Consider the following 19,868-nt stretch of genomic DNA (forward strand, 5'->3'; position numbering starts at 1 on the left):
TGAATTGTTCACAAAAAGTCCTAAACAATTCGATATATACGAAGAGCTTAGATTGTCACTTTTTATTTAAAAAAAAATGTCTAAGTTTAGGACAAAGGACACAGGGCAATGGTGAGAAACCCTCATCGCTAAATCTTTCTAATAGTATGCAGACATTTAGATAAAAGGTAGATACAAGCGTGACTAAAAGGAATATGTGTACACTTCCTGTCTTCCATGTAGATATGGAAGATGACATTATTCTGGGGAATCCTCCTAATACATGACAGACAGGAAGTGTAACCAAATTCCTTTTAGTCACGTTTGTATCTACCTATTACCTAAATGACTGCATAATATTTGAAAGATTGAGAGATAAGGAGGCTTTCATCATTGCCCTGTGCCTTTGTTTTAAAAATTTGACAATTTTTAGCTGAAAAGTGACAATGAAAGCCCTCCGTAAATATGGAAGATGACATTATTCTAATAACTCCTTCAATTATATTCTAAATATATAAGGAGTCTATAATTTGGTAGAATTTGATGGACATTGAAAGACCAGGGGGTCTCAGCCTCATTTAAGCGGTCTCAGGTAGGTTTCTGTTGTGCGGGAAAGAGGGGGAAAGCGCAGACTAAGGCAGTTGCCTCCCCTTTCCCGTTGAAGGGTGTTTGTGTTGTTGGTTTCTGTTTTACATGTTTCTTCTCAGTACTTTAACTACAACAGTTTGGGGGACTGTCGTTCGTGTTCTTTCGAGGCCTCCTGGTGAACAAAACAAAGATGTCTATATATGTTTATTTCGAGTCCAACCATACGAGTAAATTTATGTTTTATTCCTTAGGGTTTCCTATTTTAAACCCCTAGAACACGTGCTGGTTGGACTTGTTTTATTCACCAATCAAAATGACTTTTAGAATACTTATTTTTATAAGAACAGATTCTATTGGTTAGATCTCTTTTTATCTAATTTACATTTTTACATAATTTGGGGTTACTATTTTTAATTACTTAATACTTTGTTTTTACGACCATTAGGGAAATCCGATTATTTGGTTAGATAGAATTCTAAGTGAACAATAGAAAAGAATTATATATATTTGCTAAAGGAAATACTTCTAAGAGTTTAAGCTGTCAAACCTTATTTATATCGCTAAGTGTCAAATAAGAAGAATTTCACATCTAATACTTATATATTAAAAGTTACATAACATTATAGACTTTTTAATTATATCTTTTTATACAAAAAGCTTTATACAAGCATTAGTTATTTTCTACAATTACAAAGAAGATTCACTTAGTTTTATATGAAATATTAAAATTTATTTCTTGTAATATTTTACCTCATTTTACCTTCATTATATATCCCTGTTGTTCGAAGAAATTGCTCCGCAATTTTACATTCAAATTTTTTTTTTTTTTTAACTTGTTTATATTTTGAAAACTTTTTTTTAATATTCTCTTAACTGGATTTGACTATTTGACTTTGTGGCTTATGATCAGTTTACATTAGATGTTTTGGTTTTACAAGTTGTTATGACCAAGATGACTTATTGCGTTTTGGATATTCTTATTCTTATTTTTCGTATTAATAAAACAATTTTATTCTTTAAATTTTACGTTTTTCGATCTTTTCATCTTTATTGTAAGAGCGCCGGTGGTTTTTTTTTTTATTATCATTATTATTATTATTATCGTTTTTTTTTTCTTTTCTTATATGTGGTAAGCCCGCTTTTCTTGGTAGTCTGCTCGAACTCCAAACATACCCGAGTCATTTCCTCTCTCTGGAGTATGCTCATTTTCTTGGGTACTTTGCTCCGACTCCAGAACTACCGCAAGTCATACCCTCATTTTCTTTTATATTTCTTTAGTCGGATTTGTTGTTTGTTTTACAATGGATAGTTTTCTAAAACATTTGATTACAGTTAAGATTTTACAATAGGAATTATGATTTGCTTATGCTAGAATACATTATGTTTGCTATAATCAAGGTTTTACATGATGACTAGCTATGTCAACACATTTAGCACTTAATTGATTAGGACGTCAACTATAAATTCTTATGATTAAACTAACATTAAATTCTTACATACGGGAACCTTAAAACATATGTTTACTCAACACTTTATTGTAATCGCTATAGAACCATTCAAATTTAAACAATCAACCAACATTTATTTCTTTTTTACACGTGCATTTCTCTTTAAATTTTTCTTTATTTATGTCTCTATATGTGTTCCTTATAGGACACTTTGCATTACCTCCTCGGCATTTTCTTCTGTTTTTAAGTCTTTCAACAACCAACGTCTTCTTAAGATTTTATTTTTTTATGTACTTTTATCTTTTGAAGGTTAAAGTTTAAGGCATTATTTTACGATTCTCATATACACAAGGGTATTTCTTTTTATACTCTTTAACGTTAAATGAATTTGAACCGCCTGAACGTTAACGTCTAGGACATATTACATTTCAAAATAGTTACTCTAAGTTACTTTTATGTATTTTCGATTCAGTAAACTATATATATAAATATTGTACTTCTCATCTCATATTTCTTTACTTCTTTTTACATCAGATCATCGTCATTGTAGTATCTTATTTGCCATTTACAGTCTTCCAAATTAAATATTTTACTTTTATATCAATTCTTTTTTTTTTTTTTATATATTTTTACACTTGAATATAATAAGTCATATTTATCTCAATTTAGACATTTCTTTTCAAATTTAGCTTTATCAATGACTCTATTTTCAATTTAACCTAATTTTTACATAGATTTTTTTTAAATTTTACTTCCTTTCTATCTTATATTTTATTTTTTTATTTTACTTACTCGCTATTTAATCTATTTTAACCTTAACTTAAAACTTATTTGCTATTCGATTTATTTGTAATATTAACTTTAACTTACTTGCTATTTAAGAAACATATTTTTTTAACAATAGAACGTATATACAATATATACACAAAGAATGAAACAATATAGTTCATTTTAAATCCCACTGTTCAGAATTATTGTCCGAATTAAGCTTCGTAATGTTACACATTTCTCCGTTCTCCATTCTGCATGCTCCTATTCCATTCTCCTGTCTCCTTTCTCCATTTTCTTTTTTTCGATTCTTCCTTCTCCGTTCTTTGTTCTCCTTTCTCTGTTCTAAATGGTCCATCTCTATTCTCCTGTCTCCTTTCTCCATTTTCCTTTATTGATTCTCCTTTCTCCGTACTACTCTCTACTTTATCCTTTAGAATATATTTAACACACTTATTTTCTTTTTCAATTTCAAATACACTATTCTTCGGGAAACTACTCGCTTTACGGGTACCGTGAATCTTTCCTCTTGTCTCCACCATTTCTGTTGTGCGGGAAAGAGGGGGAAAGGGCTGACTACTGTCGTTCGCGTTCTTTCGAGGCCTCCTGGTGAATAAAACAAAGATGTCTATATATGTTTATTTCGAGTCCAACCATACGAGTAAATTAATCAAATACATAAATATGAAATAAAGAGTTTGATTCTTAAAATGAAATTGAATTAACAATTATCAAAATACTTTATCAATTAATTAAAATAGTTTATCATGATATTAATGGTAACTTTAATTAAGAAAGATTTCTGTTATAAACTGTTACATTAAAAGATTATTAAGGTTACGTTATGTTTTTCATTAAACAAAATTTATAAGTTTACGAACCTAGTGAATAAAACAAAGATATCTATATATGTTTATTTCGAGTCCAACCATACGAGTAAATTAATGTTTGATTCCTGAGGGTGTCCTATTTTAAACCCCTAGAACACGTGCTGGTTGGACTTGTTTTATTCACCAATCAAAATGACTTTTAGAATACATATTTTATAAGAAAAGATTCTATTGGTTAGATCTCTTTTTATCTAATTTACATTTTTACATAATTTGGGGATACTATTTTTAATTACTTAATGCTTTGTTTTTACGACCATTAGGGAAATCCGATTATTTGGTTAGATAGAATTCTAAGTGAACAATAGAAAAGAATTATATATATTTGCTAAAGGAAATACTTCTAAGAGTTTAAGCTGTCAAACCTTATTTATATCGCTAAGTGTCAAATAAGAAGAATTTCACATCTAATACTTATATATTAAAAGTTACATAACATTATAGACTTTCTAATCATATCTTTTTATACAAAAAGCTTTATACAAGCATTAGTTATTTTCTACAATTACAAAGAAGATTCACTTAGTTTTATATGAAATATTAAAATTTATTTCTTGTAATATTTTACCTCATTTTACCTTCATTATATATCCCTGTTGTTCGGGAGCAATTTTTTCGAACAACAGGGATATATAATGATGGAAAATTGTATGTTTGAAAAGGAAAATAAAATAAAGTAAACTTTCATAAATAAACTAATAAATAAAATAAAATGGAATTATATTGCATTGCTTAAGCTCTAAGACAAAGTAAGTGACGTAAGATTAAGTTATAAATAGTTTCGTCTTTTTGTAAATAATATAGTTAATCTCATTTCTAGAGTTCTTTTGATCATAGCTATTAATCTGACGTTGAGAAATAAATTAAATAAACTGTCATCTTTTAAAAGAATAAAAATGTTTGTAATTTGCCGTAGGAAAATAAACCTAAAGTGTTTCTATTGTCCAATTAATAATTCTGTAAAGTAAGCAAAGATTTTGATAATTTTGATAATCCTTTAATTGCTTTTACGTAACTAAATACAACATATGTCAATCATATAAATCTATAACATAAAAAGAGAACAGTTGACCAATAAAAAGTACCTTTAGAAAATTCAAAACTGACGCTTAAAATTTCATAGGTGAATAATATAATTCCAATCAGCACGTGATGTTGGGGTTAAAAAGGGAAGACCGCAACTTCCCAACATCACATATCACACTTTAATGTAGATAGCTGTTTGGAATAAATAATTGAAACATCATTGTATTTTATTCACCAGGTATGTAAATTGTTTAAATGTTAACTATTTTCTATTGAATTTTAAAAGTAAGAATTTTTCTTTTGATTTATAACTTAGTTTCGTATTTAAAACCTAAATTTATAAAAGATTTTTATTATCAGAAATAAGTTAAAACAAAGTTTAAATCAATAGATCACATGATCACATATCACACTTCAATGTAGATAGCTGTTTGGAATAAATAATTGAAACATCATTGTATTTTATTCACCAGCGCCAGGCCTCGAACGTACAAGTGTCCGAGATGAGGGACACGCCAGAAGAAGGCATAACATAGACCTAAACATGAGCGAGCTAGCATTCCCCAGATTCTCCGAAAGAAGCTAGAATCCCGTATACATAATAGCGAGTCAGAGCAGTCCCCAAGTGAAAGATGCCAGCCCCCCAATATTTAAGTGTTATTAACGTTTTGGAGGGAAAGGGGAGACAACCCGACAGTGAAGCGATTCTTCCCCCTTTTCCTGCATTACATTTTCACTATATATAGTGAATATCTAATTGGAAATTTGGGCGCTCCGTAATCAAGGAAGACAATAAGTGTACTCAAATTCCTTTTAGTCACGCTTGTATCTAACTATTAACTAAATGTTTGCATAATATAAGAATAGATATGGAAGATGAAATTATTCTGGAAAATCCTATTTAAAACAACTTAAATATATACAGTTTTTGATTACGTTGAATTGTGGGGACATTGAAAAATCAGGGGTAAATGTCGGTTTTCACTATATATTTCTTTTTGGGGCTTTCTATAAATATTTTTATTTATATTTCTAAATGTTTCTCGATTTCTCGATTTTTCTTTTTGTTTGAAGAAATATCTATAATACTAAAATTACGAGTTCCAATTTGTCAGCCATCATCACGTAAAAACGACGAATCACAGAATTCAACTTTATACATAACTAATATAGTACAAAGGTGTAGATTAAAAATTACATCAATCCAGGCTCCTTTGTTTTCTACGTAATCAATATTGCCAATAATTAAGAAGTTCCGGGTCGAGTCCGCTACCGATACCAATAGTATATTCACCTGTTACCTATTACCTTATCTGTACGTTCCGCATCTGACAGGCGCACCACCAAACGTTGTATTCAGGATTAATATGCTATATACACGGGTCATAACCACAGGGTTGACACTACTAAATTGTCAAATTGTTACCTATTGTAGTATTTAAATCAGTAAGTCTTTCTAAGATAACAATACGAATACTAAAAATCTGGACTAAAAATAAGGCGTATAGGTACAGTTTTCAATTTGTTAGTGGGCATGACGTAAAACAGCGAAGCAAAGAATTCAACTTTATTTATAACTTATATAGGACAATGCTGTTGATTAAAAAGTACTCCATTCCAGGACCTTTTGTTTTCCAAATAATTAATATTACCAATAATTGATAAGTTCCAGTTCAACGGGTTCAAACAGAAAGACTTGAAAGCAGAGAAAAACTGTGTATCTTATAATCAGCATGACTTTTATCAGATGACAATACTAATACTAAAATAAGGCTTGCGCATAGTTATATACTTTAATTCAGTCACGGGTATGTTCTAGTCATATATAAAAGTACATCTTTAAAGTCGTTTTATTGATAAAGATCTATATTACATATAGACATGTATGCAATCTTCCCGATGTGTACGTATATGCTATGTTACAACTATTCATTTATATTAAGACTGTAAGAAAGTTCGTATAATGATACATTTATTCATACAATCTGTTCGCAGTGTACGTAATGTCATTTTGCAAATATTTAACTATACGAAGACTGTTAGAAAGTTCGTATAATGTAACATTTGTTTGATGTGAACAGAAAAAAAAACTAGATTTAATGATATATAAAACTATCTCTGTTAAATGTGTCATCCTACTTAGACTATTCAATTCAACATAAAACAAATATTCATTATGCAATGCGCATCTATAAATGCTACAGAGTCCATTCGAGGTCAACAGAGATAAACGTCCACCATTGTTGCCAGGTCAGAATTTGATGCTTTGCCACGGACAACACCAGATTTTAATGCACAAGATGCATTTTGATCAGAGAATCTAATACTAAATAATAAGTACTGAAAAAAATGGATTACCGTTTTCAAACACACTTAAGAAATATGAGTTTAATTTTCTGAATGGCATTATCTTCGTATGACAATACGACTTATGTGATTAAAGCTTGAACGTTTGTGTGTAAAAATACTGTATTTTATAAAATATATCGTTTAACATAGCTTAAAGAGTATATGAATACAGAATATATCAGCAATTCAATGATTGGGAAACATAAACAGAGATTTTGTAGAAATCCTTCTCCCTAGAATCAAAGATATAAAAACGAAAAAAGAGGGGCAAAATATACCATAGGGACACTTAAACAAACAAGTCGAAAATAAACTGACAATGCCATGGCAAAAATAACAACAAAAAACATCACAATCAGTAGTACATTTGTAACATTACAAAACTTGAAAAACAAAAGACCAGGAAACTGTGTACATGCGGAGTAGAAAATGAATATATATGTAACAGCATAAAGTCAAAGAATGCACTAATATAAAGAAAGTTTACTTTACATTATTAGATAGAACAAATAGCCAAAGAGAGATTCAAGGATTTTAGATTTCTGTTTTTACATAAAAGGAAAATAATTCTTTATTATGGAGCAATGGACGATTAGATTGTGAATGTAAATCGATGACTACTCATAATAAAGTTTTGCACAGTTTTCAATATAAGTTTATAAGGTTTACCTGTGCACACATCAATTTTTACTACTTGTGGATAATTACAGTATTTATATCCAATTGATATCTCTTTCAAAGTTAAAATTAAAGTGTCGGTTTAGTGAATACCTACAAAATTATTTTACGACTAAATAAGATTACATACATTCGAGAAGCAGGAAGTTTTTCATCGACAAATATTTTGATTCATAATGGTTATACTCGGTAAGAAAGAAATTTTTAATTTTATCTTTACAATTATCATGGTTTACTGGTTAATTTGTATATCTGTTTAGCCGTTGTTTTATTTGTTCAAAAAGTGATTATACATGTAATACACAAATCTTCTAACTTGTCAAAACTGTTTATTTTTTAGCCGATTTCATTCAACCGTTAAATTGATAACATTAACTGAACTGTGTAATAAGTTTACGGATTTTACTATTGACTAAATTAGTATGATGTTCGATTCGAACCAATAGTCCGTCACCTACAAGGAACATTCTGTCTTTTTTCTGTATTTCTAGCAATCGACATCTTTAATATCTGTCCTGGATTACCTTAGCCGTATCTAGCACAACTTTTTGGAATTTTAGATCCTCAATGCTCTTCAACTTTGTACTTGTTTGGCTTTATAAATATTTTGATATGAGCGTAACTGATGAGTCTTATGTAGACGAAACGCGCGTCTGGCGTACTAAATTATAATCCTGGTACCTTTGATAACTATTAACACCCCTGGGTCGATGCCACTGCTGGTGGACGTTTCGTCCCCGAGGGTATCACCAGCCCAGTAGTCAACACATCGTTGTTGACATGAATATCAATAATGTTGATATTTTTATAAAATTCCTGTTTACAAAACTTTGAAATTTTCGAAAAACTAAAGGTTTTCTTATCCCAGGCATAGATTACCTTAGCCGTATCTGGCACAACTTTTTGGAATTTTAGATCCTCAATGCTCTTCAACTTTGTACTTGTTTGGCTTTATAAACATTTTTATATGAGCGTAACTGATGAGTCTTATGTAGACGAAACGCGCGTCTGGCGTACTAAATTATAATCCTGGTACCTTTGATAACTATATACTGGAACAATAACCGTCTCAAATCTGTTTTTTTCCATTATTCTTTACCTGTAAATATTTTAGGCGAATTTCATTTTCTTTTTTAATAGATATGTATATTTGATTTTATGTCAGTGATTTTTTAAATACTAAGGTTTTTCTACCTCAGGAATAGTTTACCTTATCTCTATTTGACAAAACGTTTAGAAATGTATTGTCCTCAGTGCTCATGAACTTTGATTTTGTACTTTATTTGGCCTTTTTAACCAATTTTGATCTAAGCTTCACTACTGGGTCTTTTATAGACGACGTCGCATCTTGCGCAAAAACAAAATTCCAATCCTGGTCTCTATAATCATTTTTTTTACATACAAGGGAACTTATACACTGTCAATTACTTGTACTGTAGATTAACAGTACATGAATGTATCCGATCCGAGTCTGCATACAGATTCAAATGACTGAGCAGATCTCGAAATAATACAAATATATACTTATATTGTAAACATTGTACTTTGATCATCGTATTATATCAATTGAAAAGTAGTGTTCGGCAATTGATGAAATAACCACAAATATGGCTTTTAGTTAAGAATCAACAGTAATCAACTCTTTTACGAGCAGTAGAGGAAAAACAATAATGGGCCGAATAATTATTGATTTTAATGCAGACTGTGCTTCCAAGAAAGTTGCAGACGTTTCAACAGATAATGCTACAGCCAGAGTTGAATATAATATTGATGATACTTCAAAAAAAAAACGTAGAAAAGAAAACAAAAGATGTATTTGTAAAAAATCATTAATGCAACTGGTTCGCAAGGTCTCTTTGAAATATGCATCGTCTGTTACAAACAGGTTTCATAATATTCAGAACGCCTCGGTATTGATGAAGATGCATATAAAAGTTGATGTATCGATTGATTTTTGTAGATTGTATAATGTTAGATCAATCTGATATTTAATCAGATTTTTAACTTTTCTTTTTAACTGGAACTTAGTTTTAATGCTTACATATACTCAATTAGCCTGTGACTGATTTTAAAAGTAACTTCAATGATTTGATATATTTGTATCAGTTTCATGTGTTTTAAGTGATTAAGATAATAACACAATGTTGACTGATGTACCCCTATATTTGAGATGTTTACCTAGTATGACTGTATGTTTTGTTTACACATCGTGTAAGTCCGACAGTGATTTGAAATATATAATAGGTATATAATCGAGCAGAAAGTAAAACCTACAATTTAATTCACTTATTCTTATTCAACGTCTTAACTGAGGTGACAGGATGTTTTTGTTGTATATATCAAAACAGGAAGGTTTCATGTTATTGCAATGCATGCCTGCATCTGATTAAAACAGGCCATGTTACAAAAAAAATGAAGATATCGTCTTATATATAGCTTTATGCAGGATTTAAATTTAAAAAAATTACAGTATTTAATACAATAACAAATAAAAAAAAACGGAAAAAAACCAAACAAAAAATAACATTGATTGAACAATATTGCATTTTTTTGTCTATGCAAGTATCTCAATATTTCATACAAATTAAATGATATTTTCTATATCTAATACGTATGATATAAGTAAGAATCAGCCACACGCGTATACATAAAAGCGTCATTAAACGATAACCAATTTACATGAACTGAAACAGTAAATGTCAAAAAAAGAAAAAAAAACGTACGCCGTTGAAGCTATCGTTACAGTAAAAGTAAGATATCAACCGAAGATCGTATTTTTTTTTAAATATAACGATTTCCTAGACAAATAACAATTGACCATCATGTTATAATCATGAGTGCTGAAAGCTGCGTTAAATACTAATTACGGGTAGTAAGATCGTCATATCGATAATTCTTAGTAGAATAATTTTGTCATAGTTTGGTTAAGTTGGTCATGGATAAGTTTTGGTACTTCCCAAAAATGATTGCCTCAGTTTTTTTCAAATAAGCAAATCAAAAGCAAATTACATGTTTGAATCTATATTGTAAGTCAAACGATCTAAACTGAAATTGTTGTTTTTAAGAAATAAACGCAGGATAACCAAAATTTCGAAGTTGGTTTGGTTATGTTAAGCGATTGACATGGTTAAGAGTATAATAATTCGTCATGGTTTTGATTATATTTGTTATGGTTTAGTTCCAAATAAATACATATTTGTGGCACTTTAATTTTGATAGTTTTTTTTAAGTTGATTGTGAAATATTAAAGTATTACAATTAAATAATGGTAATTGACTAAAGATAAATAAATCCTTTTTACAAAATTAGGTTGACGTACACGGCAAATAGTACAATGATATATTGTTGTTACCCGTTTAACTCATTGCGAGGTCAATGTAAATATCAAGCGTTTGTCATTTTGTCTATCAGGACGCCTGAACGTTCGTACGTCCGGTCTCACTTCGACAATTCTTGCCAGATGTTTTTTTAGAAACTGATGTCCTACATGTTTTAGCAATATCTTGGGCAAGTTCTAAATTCAGAGCTCATCATTTATTTTTGAAAGATGTATGCTCCTTAAGGGCATACGATACAGTTTTGAACCTGTATTTACAAGTTGATGAAAATTTGCATACAGACTATTTTTTACTTGATTAAATCAAATATGTAATAAAAAATATACCTTCATGTGCTACTTTTTGAGTAAAATGAGGTCGAAATTTTGTCATGTTTGTATATTTGCTCAAAATTCAAATTTGTGGCCGTATTTTCTTTTTCGAAAAGAAGACATAACTTTTTTGTTTTAAAAGATTAACACAAATAGTTTTTTGTTAAATAATCGGTTGTTTCTGTATTTGATAAGTATCATTAACAATTATGCAATTTGTATTCAGAAATATCTCATATTTATCAAATGTTCATGAAGAGTGGAAAAAACGTAATTTTTTGCTGCCTGTTTATCCAAATTAAAAAAAATACGCTATTTACAGTTTAATAAAATTTGGGTCACATAATATCCTTGCAAAATGAAACAAATTGCCGTTTTGAAAAATAGGGGTCCATGCACTCGTTTTCAAATTAAGGATGTTCGCTGCTCAGTTTCAAAATAAATGTATTGATAGGGAATAAATTAAGGAATAAAAAAACCAAAAAAAATATAGGGGTCAATGTGCTTGTTTTTGAGATATTAGCCATTGGAGTTTTGGCGGGGAAATGTTCTCTCTTGATTTTTCATTGCTTTATCATTGACCAGTTAAAGTTCTCAAAAACTATTAAAAAATAAATAGAATTTTATAAAACTTTTACAAATGACTTATAATAATACATGTAACAGATTTATAAAAAGAAAAGTGGGGGTTCATGGGCAAATTTTTTAAGCCATTCAAATGGATGAAACCAGAGGATTCCGAAAATCTGACAAAAACTCCAAAACATGACAGGCAGACATCCTTAAATCAGTTTGAATGATAAAAATCAGTCGAAAATGCATCTTTTCCCGATATGTCATAGTTTGACGTAGCGAAAATAACAGTTTACGTTAGCAACGTCATTACCACACCTGTTACTGTATCGTATGCCCTTAAGCCCCAGTCCCACTAGACCACGATCGCACCACGCTCACCACGATCTAAAATGAATTTAGATCATGGTGAGGTCGCGGTATGGGCGACATGAAAATGTAAAATTTCGTTGCTTTCACGATGCTACTATGTCTTCATTACGCTTCTACAACGATCTCGCTACGATTATACCACGTTCCCACCGCGCTTATTGTGCGACCTTACTGCGCTTATCAAGATCTTTATACGCTCTTCATGTTCTAACTACGACCATACCACGAGCTATTCGATTGCAACACGATCTTACTGCGATAATAGCACGTTCTTACTACGAATATACTACGTTCATATCGAGATCTGACTACGTTCTCAGCAATGACGTCAACATCGTGTTCCATATCAAAACAGTTCCATTCCTTCTATTTCTGATTTTTACGTAGATTACTCGGAAACAATAGAGTCATGCCACCAAAATATACTAGAACACATGGGCGTGGTGGTAAGGGTTGATGTAGAGGCAGAGGGAGCAAAGAAACGAATCCCGATCAAGCAGAGATGTCGGACCGACCAGTCCAACCTAAATTACAACCTATTTATGGTCCATCAAGCTCAAATGACGATATTTTGGTGAACGATAGCAGAGATGACACAGATGTGTCAAAAGACATAGGCAGATGTGGTATGAGTGCCAATGAGACAACTCTCCATCCAAGTAACTATTTATAAAAGTAAGAAATCATAGGCCAACGTACGGCCCTCAGCACGGAGCCTTGGATCACACCGAACAACACGAAATAAAAGGCTAAAACAATTACTAGCGTAAAACCATGTAAACGGGAAAACCAACGGTCTAATTTATATAAAAACGAGAAGCATGGTTGAGCCGTTAGAGCAAATTGATTATTACATACAGACAAACAATGCAAAATCTGGTGAGTTTTTTTATATATTTTATGTGAAAATGACAATGAGAATGATGGTCGTAGTAAGAACTTAGTCAGGTCGTAAGACGAGTGTGATGAGGACGCCAAGGGCGTGCTAGAATCGAACTATGGTCATGAACAGCGTGGTATAGTCGTAGTGGAAGCGTAGTTGGGTCGCAGTGAGAACGTGATGGTTGAAAGGGTCGTGATAACGTCGCTGTGAGATCGTAGCACAGTGTCTCCGAATAAAATCACGTTTTCGCTACGCTCTCGCTACGATTGTACAGCGACCTTTGCGATCTTAATACGATCTTAGTGCGCTCTCACGAAGCTTCTACTTCGACCTGATTTTGCCACGACCGCATCACGATTGTTATGAACATGTCCAAAGTTTTCCACGCTCTTCACGATCATGAAGACCTCACCACGACCGTGATACGATCATCAAATTTTTTTTTTCACAGATCGTAGTGCGATTGTTGCCTAATGGGACTGTGGTATTAGATACATTAGTTATATTAAAAATTGCATTGTTAGCACTTTCATATGTACAAAATTTGCCATAATTTTATGAAACTTACATCGGATTTTTATATTAGCAATTTCTTGGACGAGTTCAGAAATAAGTGCCGATTAATGAATTGTGAAAGAGTTATGTCTCTTTGAAATATAATTATATAGAGAACTGCATTGTAAGCGCTGTCGTATGTACAGTTCGTGCCCGAATTTATGAAGCTCAAATCATAGGTTTATATTAGCAATGTTTAGATTTGAAAATTAATACCGATCAATTATTGATAACGAGTTAAGCCCCTTGAGAATAGTAATTATTTGTAAAATTGCCATATGAGCGCTCTAATGTTTACAACTTTTGTCCGATTTTTATGAAACTGTTTTTTCTTATCAATTTACTGGAAGAGTTTTAAAATCAGTATCGATCAATAAAGAGTTATGCACTTGAAACTATTGTTTATATAACATTTTACAATGCTATCGCTCTCGTGTGTTCAACTCTTGTCACAATTTTATGAATCTTATATCGAAGGTTTAAATCAGCAATGTACTTAACACTTTCGAAAAAAAAATTCTGATCCAATCTTTTGTTACAAACATACCCGCATACGTTTTGGTTAAAGTCGAACAATCTTAAAGCGTATACAACTTGCCCTTAATGTGTTTCAAACTTATCTGTAGCGTTTTCAACGCGGTTGTAGTGTATGTGTTACGTGTGTGTAGCGTACAGGTATACGCTTCGCAAACGCTTGAGCCTGATGAAATTTTTTATGCTGCATAAAAATTTCTTGGAATTATAGTGTTCGCCAAGCGTATATTGTTGCATTTCGACGTACTTGAAACTTTTGCAACGTGCGTTAAACGATCGCTTAGCATTTCTCTAGTGTGCAACTTACGTATACGAACTTTTTCAAGTTTGTCAGTGCGTCTGGTGCACGTCGGTCTACAGCGAGTTGAAGATCATCGTTAATATGTGAAACTCAGATCTACTCGTATGGGAACAAAACAACAATATAAGAAAATAACGACCTTATATTGCCTCAAAATAGGGTAGAATGAGTTAAAACAAATACAAATACCAGCGAAAATATTGTTTCACAGTATTCTTATTATTATTAAATAATGCTGTTTATTTTTATTGTAATATTTTCATCATTCACGACAGCAATTACATAACTAAAATAACATAAACCATGACCAAAACCACAACACTAATGAACCAAACAATGATACCAAATGTTCTGTAATCTTACATTGTGTGCAAATGTAGCTTTTTTTTAAGAATAACTGACGGCAGATTTATACCATAACGAAATATGTGATGTAACACACAGTAAAAAAATCACTGTACTTTGAGCATTAGACAGGAACAACAACTTATAAATTTTGACATACGCAAGCATTATTCTGTGTCATATCATAACTATATGAGTAAAACATTAATGTATTAATATCCTAGCTTTAAAAAAAGATACTTAAAAGCTTGAATTTGTATTCAGAGGTTCCTTAAGCGAAAAAGCCGAATCTTAATATTGTGTCATTGTTTGTTAAGAAAACCCACACAACACAACCATGTCTAACTTAACCAAAATATGACAAAATCACTGTAATAAACGCTTCTCCATATGACGACCTGACTATACCCGTGTAACCAGTCTCATTACATTCACAATTTCACAAAAAAATGGTATCAATATTTAGATTGAGTCTTGGCCTTCTTGGAGTTAAGTTTTAGATTTGCACATTTTTTTCTAAATCAGGGCATATAAAACTTATAATGTAAAACAGTTACTAGTATTAGGTACTATTGTATATACATTGTCAAAGTGATTATACATGAAGAATAATTATCATAAATATGTTCAAATAAATTATTCCGAATATGCAAAAGAGACGACATTACACATTATCACATCAGACGTTCATGTAAGGCAGAAAAAATAATTCAATGAGAATAAGATGTTTCACCTTTTTGGTTTTAGAAAAACGTTAAAAGCATCACATCGATTTCAAATGGAAGTAGTGTTCGTCGATTCTGATTTGTATACTCATTCCATTCAACACTTTTTAATACTTTTCATTTGATAAACTAAAGTCAATTCTTTATTTAGAACAATTGTAAATTTTACATTTCGTCATTCTTCATTACATTGTACACTTCCTCTTTCCAGTCAATGACTTATCTGTGTTATTTTTATACAATATTAATTGTTTGTCATTTAAAGTTACATTTGTATCAGATTCCTTATTCGTTTCAACGAAAATTCATACAATTTAATTTCAGGTGACATGGAGAACCGATTAGCTCTCATGTATACAGTGTTTTATTTTTGCTATAGTAGTGAAGGTAATATAATATTGTAATAATAACAGCGAACTATATTTAAGTATACATTTAAACGGGTCATTTCTTTATAGTTGTGTGTTGAATAATTAATAATCTGACATTCATTATCTTGATGGTCCGTCAAGTTCTACATCATACACAGGTATGTAATTTTAAAAATGTAATTTTCAAATAGAGTTATGATTTTGAGATTATAATATGACGTGGATTTTCATGAATTTAACAAAGATCTTTAAAGATATGAATCAAATGTGAAAAAAGACACAGAGAAATTTTGCTTTTGTGCTATGTATATTGTAATAAATACATGAAATAAAGTAGGCAATACTTCAAAATGAAATGCAGAATATTTAAAGTCATGACGAAAATGAAAGTCCAAACATAACTTCGGAAATGATTATGTTGATGCTGGATATACAACTGCATACCAATTATCACTGACAAGTCGTTCCTTGTAAACTGAACTATTTGTAACAATTTTTAACATGTAAACCATGCTAACGCTTTTGAGTAATTTTACCATAACTTGGGTGTCTGATCAAGATAATATCCATGGAAATGAGATGTGTCAATGTTGATGCAACCAAATATCATTGACTTTTTCCTCTTAGTCTACTCCAAAACAACATTACATTAATAACGCATTGCTTTTTCAATATCTATTCGAAAGTCATTTATCAACCATGAGTATGCCAGTGGTTATTTGTGATATTAACAAAGATAATGGGGCAAACAGGATTAAATCTCTGTATAATTGTGTTTTCTTTGATTCTGTGTATATTGTAAGTTTTTTTTCAGTCAGCGTAACATTTCACAACAATGTGACTACCTGGATTGGTGCGGTACAGTACTGTAAATCTCTTGGCGCTGTACTTTATAGCGACGAAAAGGATATAAGAAATCGAACGGTTTATGCAGTTTGGACCGGGAAATACAAAATTCTTACTCCATGGGCAATTACGTTGGGTAATTATAAATACATTTTTTTTTAAAGTAGTCTACTCGTATGCTATTAAGTTTACGTTGACTGATTTTCACCTTTTTCTTTTATTAAATTTTCTGTCTAGTTAACAATATTTTTTAAGATTAAAATAATTACATACACTTGAATATTCCTGAAACGAAATATATTTCAAATACTAAGAAATAAGCATTAATCTTACTTCACTTTGTTGTAAACAAAATTGAGAATTGATATTTTCATTATGTTCTTTGCCTGTGTACAGTCAGGGGCATTACTTAAACAAGTAACATTTGAAATTACCTATACTAGTAATGCTGAAAACGCGGCTATTTTAAATATTACTTATATAAGTAACTTTTCTAAATATTATTTTTATAGGTGTCGAACTATACAGGTTTTACTAGCTTTAACAAATTTTCGCAGTCATCTGGTTATTTTTGCTATGAAATATGAAATCTAATATTTCTGAAACACTAATTGCCTTTCTGACGCACTTATCTTTCATATCGACGCTTTTGGGTCAAAGATTGGTCTCTTGGGACTATTAAAATATCATTTTTCTCAAAAATCTTGAAGGTAGACAGATATAAATAGATAGAAACTTGTGAATTAATTAAGACTTGAAGTTATTTATAGTTTGTAACCGAAAACAATTACATATGTTCCTTAAATAAGTGTTATTACTAATTCTTTCAAAGATGCATAGAATAACTTATTCAAGTAATATTTTTGTCATTATTTTTAAAGTAACCCTGAATCTCTAAACTCCTCTTAAATCTAACAAATTCTTCATTTTATGATAAACAATGCTGTAAAAATTCATGAAAACTACATTTAATCCATGCTTCATTTGAAATTTAAAATTATTTTATAATTTTTTAAAACAAAAATTACCTATATAAGTAACTAAAAAAAATGACTTGTTTAAGTAATGCCCCTGACTGGTGTATATAAGCTATTATTACATTTAAAAACTTCATTTTAACTATGTTAACTATATTTTTTAGGTTGTTATGAAATATATCCAAAAAGGGCATTTGAGGTACCATTTGGTAATCAAGCAGAATGTCAGAAAATATGTATGGAGACAGACCTTTTTGCAATTAAGGTATATATCTGTCTACCCATTTCGCATCATTAGACGGCACACTTTGAATACTAAATGCTTGGAAAATATGAAGTGGCACATTTATGGTTCATTTTGTTATTAACATTCACGCAAAAACGGAATGAGTAAAGTTCAAGTAGTCATTTAAAAAAAATTAAACAATAAGTTTCAAATGAGAGGCTTCAAAAAAGTATTGCACCGTTCTTAAGAATAAGTGTTGTGTGTGGGTGTCAAAAAGAATGAACTGTCTAATTTAAGAAAGAATTCAAAAAAATTTAAGTAGAGCACAAACGTTTTCGGATACTAGTATTATTGGTGAAAAGAAAAGTATTACAATTATATCGTATAACATCGGCATGGTTATCATATTTTTTGGCAAAAAAGTTGATGATGAAACATCTTGAAATAAAACAGAATACTCAAAAAGAAAAAAAAAAAAGATTCGAAAAATAGAACTGTCAGAATAGATTCTTGACTATTTCAATTATTCTAGCCCAGTTATGGCAGAGTTCAAGACAGAACTGTCAGTATCTCCTCAAGTTAAAAAAAAGTCTTAAATAAAGAAAACAATAGCATACCGATGTTGTAAAGTCATCAAACGATTGAGAGAAAACAAATCCGGATAACAAACTAAAACCGAGGGGGACACATCAACTAAAGGATGAAAACAAAGTACCAACATAAACATCGAAGTGCACCATGGTACTATTCTAGAGTTGACAAGCCTATATGTTACTATATATGTGCTAGAACAACTATCTTAAGAAATTTTAAAATTTATTTATTTGCAGAAACATCAGAAAAATAGTTTTACCGCTTTGGATAGTGATATTTTTGTACCCTTCTTATGATGTGTATAAACTTGTTCACTTTGTAATGTTAATTTCAATGAAGGTAATTTTCCGAATACATGGTGGATTAAAGCAGGTTTTTTTAGCTAGCTTAACCTCTATCGTGTCCGCATTTACAAACGTTTTATCTTGCAGTATTGCAAACGGGCACGAACGGTGTATTAACCACAAAGTATAAAAAGTGCATTGACTGGCGAATATTTTTAATGTGAAGAACGTTGAATCCTATCACTTATACGGTCTTTTCACAATCATGTTCACCTTAACACAATTACCTGGAAATATGTACATTATATACTATCGTAAAGTATTTCTAACGTAAATTAATTTTTAAACAGCAATCAACTTGCATGTGTTTACAACTGGCTGATTTAAACACAGACAAATTCAAAGGTCCATGCAATTGCAGTAATTGTGCTACAGTTTTAAGAAGTAAGATGTTTTTTCTGTTATAACGAATCCGTAATTTTACCGACAACTTAATGTGTATAATAAAGCATCAACAATCAATATACTGTGTTCAGATGGATTTGAACCCGTAATTAAGTGACATCATGGCACTACAACCCGAACTGTATAAAAAAGACAATTCACAAGCAACTAAAAAAATTGCAATAACTAGTCAGAATATTGTTCAATCCATATTTAGTATTCTGAAGACAGTGTTGACCTAAAGCCCCAGTCCCACTAGACCACGATCGCACCACGCTCACCGCGATCTAAAATAGATTCACATTGTAGTGAGGTCGAGTTATGTAAATTTTCGTTGCTTTCACGATAATACTACGTCCTCATTACGCTTCTACAACGATCCCGCTACGATAATACCACGTTCTCACCGCGCTTATTCTGCGACCTCACTACGCTTATCAAGATCTTTCTCATCACGTTCTCA

The 19,868-nt window shown here is 30.9% G+C and overlaps 1 protein-coding gene across 1 annotated transcript; it reads left to right on the forward strand.

Moving 5' to 3' along the window:
* The first annotated feature begins 7,806 nt into the window (after positions 1-7,806).
* On the forward strand, positions 7,807-18,973 carry LOC139497679 (uncharacterized). Its single transcript, XM_071285913.1, has 5 exons — positions 7,807-7,915; positions 15,988-16,050; positions 16,849-17,016; positions 18,022-18,122; positions 18,914-18,973. Exons 1-5 carry the CDS (start codon positions 7,903-7,905, stop codon positions 18,971-18,973), a joined length of 405 nt encoding a protein of 134 aa, XP_071142014.1. The 5' UTR covers positions 7,807-7,902.
* The last annotated feature ends 895 nt before the right edge of the window (positions 18,974-19,868 follow it).

Source organism: Mytilus edulis, chromosome 12, assembly GCF_963676685.1.
Source record: "Mytilus edulis chromosome 12, xbMytEdul2.2, whole genome shotgun sequence".
Lineage (NCBI taxonomy): Eukaryota > Metazoa > Mollusca > Bivalvia > Mytilida > Mytilidae > Mytilus > Mytilus edulis.